The sequence below is a fragment of the Oncorhynchus clarkii genome, chromosome 27, assembly GCF_045791955.1.
Source record: "Oncorhynchus clarkii lewisi isolate Uvic-CL-2024 chromosome 27, UVic_Ocla_1.0, whole genome shotgun sequence".
Taxonomy (NCBI): domain Eukaryota; kingdom Metazoa; phylum Chordata; class Actinopteri; order Salmoniformes; family Salmonidae; genus Oncorhynchus; species Oncorhynchus clarkii.
Window position 1 is genome coordinate 4,753,387 of NC_092173.1, and position 9,759 is coordinate 4,763,145.

At 48.2% G+C, this 9,759-nt stretch overlaps 1 protein-coding gene across 1 annotated transcript in view; it reads left to right on the forward strand.

Annotated features, from left to right (window-relative positions):
* Window positions 1-6,696, forward strand: part of LOC139385681 (protein jagged-1b-like) — a 42,846-nt gene extending 36,150 nt beyond the window's left edge. The window contains exons 7-13 of the mRNA XM_071130951.1: window positions 212-331; window positions 497-610; window positions 3,029-3,142; window positions 4,610-4,723; window positions 4,832-5,055; window positions 5,141-5,291; window positions 5,405-6,696. Of these exons, the coding sequence (XP_070987052.1) occupies window positions 212-331; window positions 497-610; window positions 3,029-3,142; window positions 4,610-4,723; window positions 4,832-5,055; window positions 5,141-5,291; window positions 5,405-5,844 (1,277 nt within the window). The 3' untranslated portion in view covers window positions 5,845-6,696. The remainder of the gene's footprint in view (window positions 1-211; window positions 332-496; window positions 611-3,028; window positions 3,143-4,609; window positions 4,724-4,831; window positions 5,056-5,140; window positions 5,292-5,404) is intronic.
* Window positions 6,697-9,759: the final 3,063 nt, after the last annotated feature.

Here is a 9,759-nt window from a genome sequence, read left to right on the forward strand (position 1 = left end):
GCCATCGCTGAAGCTCTTGAACTTACTACTACAGCAGCACACGTTTTTCCAACATCTCTCTCTCCCTTCTTTTTACTCTTTCTTGTCATCCCTCCATCCCTCATTCTCTTCCTACCCCTCTCCCCCCCTCCACTGTACCCCTTCTCACTCGTTCTTGCTGCCTCTCTCCCCTCCCCCCTTGCCGTCTCCCCCATCTCCCTTTACCTCTCAGATCTGAACTACTGCGGTACCCACCGGCCCTGTAAGAATGGGGGCACCTGTTCCAACACAGAGCCTAACGAGTACCAGTGTGAGTGCCAAGAGGGCTTCCGCGGGCGCAACTGTGATATCGGTGAGTTCGTTACATTACTTGTAGCACGTGGGCAGTTAGCGACCAGGTTCATGATTGAATTTGCCTGGCTTTGAGTTTGACTTGACTCTCTCTCTCTCTCTCTCTCTCTCTCTCTCTCTCTCTCCCTCTCTCCCTCCCTTCCCTGTCTCTCCCACCGTTCCTCAGTGGAGCATGCGTGCCTCTCCTCCCCCTGTGTGAACGGGGCCACCTGCGCGGAGGACCCGTCGGGTTTCAGCTGTGTCTGTGCCGACAGCTGGACCGGACACACCTGCGCAGACGGTAATTAGCGCCAATCAGCACGGCTGAGATTACCCGCGACTGGTTGTGATTGGAGCAGAGCCAATGCCCAGATTCTAATCCGTGTCCGGTATGAGACACAAACAACGCAGTAATCAGATGCCCGATACAATTCATTGCGCCACAAACACATGAACAACATGGAGTCAGTTGTTGTGTGTGTCAGAGAAACAGGGAGTGTTCTTCCCTGAGTGTGTTAGTGTGGGACTCACATAAGTAGCCCAGGTCAGCACAGTCACGGCAGCCAGGACCCATTCGGTGAGTCTAGTACGTGTGTGTGTGTCCCTTCAAAACAGGTAGAGCCTGCTAAACTGCGCATGTCAACATGGGGTGTGTGTAGGGTAAATGAGGAGCGGTGGGGATATATTTTGACCTTCGCCGGAGATTCTCACATAGCCAATTAGCTAACAGGCTTAAGCATTTAAGGTAAGTTGGGCGCTTGGTCTTTCGTTAGAATACCAATCACCCCTGTCTGCCTTCCCCCTTTTTCCCACAAGTTAACAGGGGCCCACACAGCTTGGAGAATGTTCCACTTCATCATTACGGGGGGGGGGCATTGAGGTGATAAATGTTTAGTTGGATTACAGTGTCAGTCTGGTCCTGCCTCTGATTCGAAGATCTAGTGATCTCTCATGTGTGTGTGTGTTTATGTGTGTGTGTGTGAAGCAGTCACACAGCGTACGATAATATAATCATGTATAATAATCATATCATATTTGCCATTTAGCAGATGTTTTTAGTTGTTATCCAAAGCAGTCATGCGTGCATTCATTTTACGTCCGGGTATCTCAGAGATGTCTGTATAAACATGCGGCGTTCCACTGTCTCTCTTTTCACCGCCATGTTTGTTCACTATGGTGACGGTGTCACAGGTGATCTCCTTCCCTCGGTGAGGACAGAGGGGAACCATAGCCCAGTCACAAATGGGAAGGGGGAGGGAGGGGTCCACATGTACTCTGTCTCCCTCCCTCCCTCCCTCCCTCCCTCCCTCCCTCCCTCCCTGTCTGTCTGTCTGTCTGTCTGTCTGTCTGTCTATATCACTGCTTATTTTCCTTTAAAGTGTGTGGGAAAGTATGAGAGTCTGGCTGTGCTCAAAGAAAGAAGGCAATTTAGTCTGTCTTTCTCTCTCCCTCTCTCTCTCTCTGTCTCTCTCTCTCGCTCTCAATGGACCCCATGTTGAAATGTAAATCCTCAAGGCAATTACATTGTAGTGGTGATACCAATTAGAATGCTATTATTCATGGAGTGTTTGTTGACAACATGGCTTACAGTTGAACTATCTATCTACTGTTTGTCACTGGGTGGGAGCATGAAGTCACACACATACACAAACACACGCACACACACAAACACACACTCTGGGGGACAGACTAACGTTTCGAGTTTTAGGGCATGGATGTCGGGAACCACAACACGGCTCTGTTTTTCGACGTGATTTATATATTGAACATTAATTAGAGGTTACTTTGTTTGTTATTGAGTCTCCCCCTGCGCTGTGGTGGCTTTGAATTGGGTTACTGTGCAGGGCTAGGGTCAGGATCATGGAAACTGGTATGACTGCAGGGTTAGGTCAATTGGAAGGGTTACGAGAGAGGGGCTGACAGATGAAAAATGTGGCTGTGTGCATGGAGAAACGACGACTGCCGTACTGCCAATGTTAGTCTATGGGTTCACCCTACCTACCGCTCTCTTTCCCACTGACGCGTTCTCTCTCACTTCCTCCTTGCCAGCCTCTTCTCTCTTCCCAATCTCTCTCTATGTTCTCCCCTTTTTCTCTGTTTTTGAATTCCTCTCCAGAGTAGTGGAACGAGGCGTGGCTGCTCCTTCCTCTCCCCTATCCCTCTCTCTCTCTCTCTCTCTCTTTCCCTATCTCTCGCTCCCCTATCCGTCTGTCTCTGGATGGGAAAGCGAGCTTAGGAGATCCGGTGAGGTGTGAACAATGCGCAGTGGATGATTTTATTTATCAGTGTTTGCTCAGGAACCAGAGCAAAGAGAATAGGGGGAAAGGAAAACAAGGCCCGCAGGAGCATTCGCATACCGACAGAACAACTAGGGGGACACACACACACACTCACACACGCACATGTATCGCCAACACCACGCAACGTACAACTGCCCAGACATTTACATTTTTACATTTATATTCTAGTCATTTTAGCAGACACTCCCATCTAGAACGACTCGTCATGCGCGCAAATAAGAAAGCCGAAACAACCGCACAAAAACGAGCAATAATAGGACAAACATTTCCAGAGAATACGGGTAAGTACGAATCGCAGACTCGACAATTGGTTGGTTGATTCATGTTCACTGTTCACTGGTTCTTTTATTGTTTGGCTGTATGATCAAATGATTTTGTTGATCTAACCGGTTGATGAATTGACTTCTGTCTCTTTTTAGTGGTGCGGCAGTGTGACTCAAAACCGTGTGGGCGCGGAGCAACGTGCCAGGAGTCTCCAGAGAGGTTCCGGTGCCTCTGCCCCCCCGGCTGGACTGGCAGAACCTGCCGACTAGGTCAGTGAGATGGACGCTATTAATGAAGATTAGATGAACACTAGTAATCTACAAGAGAAATCTCTTCTGTATAGATAACGTCTCGGTATATCCACACAAAAGCACTTCAAGCTAGAGAATACAGTCCCCGGATCAAACTCGGTATGCGTACAATGTTACACTGTGTCCATTACCCCCCCCCCCAAGCACTCTCATATTCAGAAGAAATTCCCCAAAGCCCTGATGCATATTAGTTCTAATGACAGACGATACTTCAGTAGAGGCTTTGTATCGAATCAAGTTAAACGTGCCCGCGCACGCTCACACACACACACACAGAGGATGGGGCTCATAGTGTCCGTGGCACGTAGCCTAGTGGTTAGAGCATTGGGCAAGTAACCGAAAGGTTGCTAGATTGAATCCCCGAGCTGACAAGTTAAAAAAAAATGTCTCTCTGCTCCTGAACAAGGCAGTTAACCCACTGTTCCCCGGTAGGCCGTCAATGTAAATAAGAAGTTGTTCTTAACGGACTTGCCTAGTTAATCAAAGGTTATATTTAAACATAATCATTGAAGACATAGTTCGAGATGACAGTCTCCTTATATCCCTCTGTGTTGTCACACATATGTCACACTGACACCTGATAATCCCCTACAGCTCCACTTCATAGCGCGCGGTACATTGCTCACATTTAACTTGTTTGCACTCAGCACACACACCACAGCCCAGGCTTGAGCTCTGACCCACAGGATAGGTTCCCAAAAATCCTGACCCTCCATCTGGGAAAAACAGACTCAGTACACACACAGAGAATATACTTTTACATAGTTCTCTCTCTGTCTCTGAGCCCTTCCCAGTCCTTCACTGTGTGGGTCATTGAGAATCCCCTCTGTTCCTACAGAGGTCAACGCTCCCTGTCTCTCTGCTCTTTCTTACCCCTGGTGGTAAATCCTTATGGGGCTAACAGCAGCAGGGTTTCTATTACCTGACTGCTTCCTGTCTCCTAATTGACATTGTCACACCCTCATCCCCCCCCCCCCCCCCCCCCCCCCCCCCCCTGCTATCAGAGACCACCCTGAGGGGTCTCTCTCAGCACCAACACTCTGGAGTCTGGTGGAGGAGGTGACAGCGACACTACTGCTTCTATAGCCACACCGGAAGTGGTTCAGCTCCCTGGGGTCTCTTTGTAGGCGATGAATCGCCCACACACAGAGGCACACACACAGAGACACACAGACAGAGACGCGCGCACGCACACACACGCACACACAGCCTCCGGCTTGATTGAACTTTATTGGGCTAACATTTCAGCGACCACAGGTTTTATTGCTCTCTGTATATGTGACCGTGTAGATGTGAGTTGTGCCAGACTCTTACAAAAGGACCGCTGCTTTAAATTGGCGCAAGCTAAAAAAAATTGTCCCGAGACCCCACCAGTGATTTTATTGATGGGTTCTCTCTCTCTCCACTTCCCATCTCTCTCCACAGACACCAACGAGTGTGACATGGGTGTGTGTGTCCATGCCCGCTCCTGCCGTAATCTGATTGGTGGATACCTGTGTGATTGCCTGCCAGGCTGGGCGGGGCCAAACTGTGACATTAGTGAGTATACGGTCAAGGTCAAGGATGGAGAAAGATGGTGTGCGTGTGTGTGTGGGTGTGTGTCTATGTGATTGAGTGTGCTGATCTAGATGTCTCTCTGCTCTGTAGGGAACAGCAGTTGCCAGGGGTTGTGTCTAAACGGAGGTCACTGTGAGGACTCTGTGTCAGGCTCACGCTGCCTGTGTGTGCCTGGTTTCTCTGGGAAGCACTGCCAGACTGGCCCCAGTCCCTGTGACAGCACCCCCTGTCAGCACGGAGGCCAGTGTGTGGACAAGGAGGGCAGGGCGGAGCTGTGTAGCTGTCCCATCGGCTACTCAGGGACGTACTGCGAGGTCAGACTCCATTCTCAGATTCATCATCTTGCCATTGGCTTTCTGTATCCTCCTCACATATTTTGTTCTTGTTCATATTGTCCAGGTGGTGGTGGATCTGTGCAATCCCAACCCATGCCAGCAGGGGGTGTCCTGTCAGAGCACCGAGGGGGGGTACATGTGTGCCTGCTCCGAGGGTTACTATGGTAACGAGTGCACAAGCCTTAAGGACCCCTGTCATGGCCAACACTGTCCAGGTGAGGTGTAGTGGGATGAGATTTCTTTTCACATTATGTATGTGTACAGGTGTGTTTGTTAACTAACTAACGTGTCTCCCTCTCTCTCTTTATTTCTCTCTGTCTCTCACTAGGTGCCATGTCAGACCCGGCTCGTGGAGAGGTCAATCTCTACATGGTGTTGGTGGGTGTGTCAGCGTTACTAATGGCGTGCGGCTGCGCAGCTTGCGCTCTCTTCCTCTCCCGTCTCCACCGACAACGGAAAAAAACGCAGGGCGGGCCCCAGGAGGAGGGCATCAACAACCAGAGGGAGTTCGTCACCCTCGTCCGAAACCTGGACCGCCCCGCGCCCCTCCTGCCCCCTCTCACCCCCAACACCACCGCCCACACCCCTGTCCCTGTACTGCGCTGCTGCGAGGAGATCGAGCTCACTCTGCCCCCCTCCCCGGCCCCCTCACACCCCTCCCCTGCACTCAAACCCTCAACCCCCGCTGCCAAACAGGACATCTCCAACCTGGAGAGGGAGAAGCTCAACCGCTTCCACTACTCAGACAATCAGGAACTGGAGGTGTAACCTTTGAACTGTCAGAGGCTTTTATTATTTTTGCGCCCACTTCTCTCTGCCTGGCCCTGGACCCCAGCGCTGTGCCATGCTGCATAGGTTCCTGTGGTGATGACCTCACCCGACCCATCCCTCTCTGAGTTGACTCCTCGTCTTTTGTGAGCTGAGATTGTCATCTGCTAAATAGCATATATTATTGGTGTAGAATGCTGGGCCTACGGGGTTGCTAAGCAGATCATCAAGAAACAGCATGGCGGTGAACTTTAACCTCCGACTTATGACATCATGCACTTCTGACCTGCTGACCCCGGAGCTAATCTTATGAAGGTTGGCCTTAAATTAGAGTCTGGCTTGTGTCTGAGTGTCTCTGTGTTTTATGGGAACAACTGTGAGGAGCCCTGTGAGCCATTCCCCAGGTGTTAATATCCCTCTGTAGGCACCCCACTGCCCTGGTTGCCCTGGATGGCCTGCTAGTGGTATCTGTAACTGAACCTCTACAGAGACTGTGGCCCTGCACTGTGGCCTCCTGGGCTGGAAGGCAACTGACAGGGGATGCGAGGGAAGGGCAAAGTGATTTTTAATTCCAACTAGTCCATTTCCACATTAATTATTGAAGGATAAACTGTGGTGTAATTATTGTGTGTGTGTGTCTTTGTGTCTGCGTGTGTCAGTGCGAGGTGTGTGTACGCGTGTCAGTGCGAGGTGTGTGTACGTGTGACAGTGCGTGGTGTGTGTGTGATAAGCATTACAGACCATCATGCCTGTTGCCAGGAGGGAGAGAGAAAATGACTGAAGGAGCAACAAAAGAGCAAAAAAGAATCGATCAATGCAAGCTTTAGATAAAAAATAAAATAAAAAATAAAAGAGGGAAAGGTCAGACAAGAGAGTAGAGCCTGACCCCAATCCATTTGAACAATGAGAGAACGGAGTTAAAACACAACACTGTTGCCTGTGCGGTCTCTGTAACACACTGTGGTTGTCAAAGATGTCCAATGTTTTTTATACCTGTGTGTAAAATAGCTCTGTTGTATATATGTTGTACATATTGATATTGGGTTTTTTTTTGTACTGTGGTTTGTCTCTGAATGTCGCTGTTTTACTTTGCGCTATTTGTCCTCTCTCTCCTTCCATTCGTCTGGGGCTGCCAGCAGGTGTGGATCGTAATTAAAGTGCATTTACCTTCCAAATCCATGTTTGTGTCACCTGAGTTATTTGTGTCTCAGATCCAACACAAATGGATAGGTGAATAGATATCTTTCAACAATCCCGTCACGGTAGATCAGTGCGTTTATCAAGGAGAGGTAGGAAGGAAAGACATTTTCAAGTCGTTGAATGGGTCATGCAGTTCCATGGCTAGTAGATCCATTATATTCCACCAGTACTGGGAGGCCAGAAAGGATATTCCATCATTGAGAGCATGGCTGTAACCATGTCTGTGTCACCAGATCACGCAACACACACATACACAACCCCACAGCAATCACTCAAACCTAACACAAACACTCATGCACACACAGAGAGATTGTAATTGTGCCAGGTAAAAATAAGGATAAAACACCTGGCCGGCTTTGATATCCCAAAATGATTTAATTGCCTGTGAGGGACTTTCTTAGCGTGTGTGTCCCTGTATGTTTATGTTAGAGAGCAATAGATGCTGTAAGTGAGTTCACAATACAGTGAGAATAAATATGTGATTTATATATGTGTGTGTGTTGCGAGAGAGAGAAAGTGAGAGGTCACCGCAGTTAGAGTGAGCAGGCTTATGGCTATGACGAATGTGACCTTTGCCCTTCTCAGACAGGCTAAAGGGTGGAAATGACCATGGGCTTCCCGTCCCCACCCTGGCCACAAGGAAATGTAGGAAATAGAGTTTGTACCACACACACACACACACACACACAAAATCACTGCATTGTAGAGACCTCTTCACACCTGCTGTGCAGCTCAGGATGACTCCATAACCCACCCATCATCAACCATACATACAGAAAAGGTCAAAGTTCCAAGTTTCAAGCACCTTGTTCATTGATCATCAATTGATTTTGCCATCATACTAATGCAGGGTATATATTACACATTCCATTTATGGTGATGTATCCTATTGGCTGTTCAGTCCAATGGTACTCGAGTGTGAGTTTGTCCACTTGGCGTCTCTTGGGTGCCTATATGTATGCCCCAGAAGCTTTGAATCCATGAACTGGGGGTCAAGGTTAAAATCACAGAGGGTGGATCCGATGTTTCCACCAGTTCCTCTAGATCTATTTCGAGGAACCAGAGACCAGCAGCTATTGTAAACCTGCAGTGTTTGTTCTGGCCTCAATATTCTTGTCAGAAATTAGCTTTAGAGTGCTTGAAACTAGTCATGTTGAAATGATCAAGTTTCCTACAGGTTTCCTCATGGTTTTATTTCCAATCATGTTATTCTCTTTTGGGGCATTTTCTGGGGTTTTGTGGTGGAAAACGAAGGGATTCGAGCATAACAAGTCAACCCTGTTACCCATAGAAGTTAGGTTAGAAATGTTTGAACAATTATACTTTTATTTGGGAAGCTTGCATTCAATTGCCACTCCCTGTTGCACACAACAAGCTTCCATTCCCCCTGTCACAAGGGGATGTATGGCTGATTTAAGAAGAAATCGTCAACCCTGTTACTTTATTTGGCACTGAATAGGAACTTACTTTTATTTATTTTTTAAATGACCTGTTTTTTATGAAGTTGAACATGTGCTCTTTATGCAGAATGTAAAAATAGGATGAAATCAAGTTAGGCTACACTCATCAAAATGCACCTAATCGGTGGAATGACTGACCCGAACACAACTCACACGTGTGGGTTAGGTATGATAAATATAAACCATTTGTCCCTCAAAAGTGTCATTTTTGGGAGATACTTCTGACACCTCCAACTGAAATTGAACTCTACAAATCTCACTTTCTTCATATTCAAAGCAGCAGGGCATGTAGAATCATCTCAAAAGGGTCCTCACGGAGTTTTGCTGAAGCTTTATCATCTGACAATGACTTCAGAGGTATGAGATAACCATGAGGTAACTGAACCATGAAGAAAGGATAGGTCCTGTAATGCCATCTAGTGGCCAATCAAGTGAGTAATCCTGCTTATAGCCAGTGAGCTAGGGGAGCCTCCAGCCGTGGCCAGCCTCAGGCATCGTATTCACCGCCAACGGATGGGCCCCAGCAGACCTGCACCAGCTGAGTTAGAGGGTCCTTTGCCACACCTGAGGCGTTCCATGGGGTGGCCCAAGACTACTTTTGTGTCCTTGTGCATTCTCCTCACGGGGCGGCACCTAAGCCCCTTACGTGGACCAGAGCAGGCACCTTCCTGGCCCCCATGGTTCTCTAAAATGACACTGGCTATCAGCTGCCCCTCTAGTACTGCCAGAGGCACACGAGAACTCAATCCTGTCTGGTCCCTTAGCTGCTCTGCCCCTCTGCCTTGCCTGTCATGCCGGATAGGATTATGCACGCGAGGACTAAACTCCCCGTAGAAGCCTGTGGCCTTTTAGAGACTGTGCCATTTAGGTTAGAGCCCTTTTCATGGATGTTCATATTTACAAAACATATATTTCAGTCCTATGTATCTTTAAAAACACAACCATTTTACTAGCAAAGACAGTACAGCATGAAGCCAGAAACTGCTTCTCCAGTAGAAATCCCTGATCACGCTTGTAGTCGATGTCATAGCGACGTTGGCTAGCTAAGTTCATGCACAGAAACACGTCATCGGGTCTAATGGTCATCTCGCGCCTAACTGCTCACGTGCAGGCCGTCACATCAAAGGCACTCCGATATAAAGTTATTTTTTGAAAATGAAAACATGTCAGTTTGTCACCTTCACAAGGTCTGAGTAATAACATGTTCAACTACTTAAAACATTGGCTAGAATCTAGGTTGTGCCTTTAGATTTAG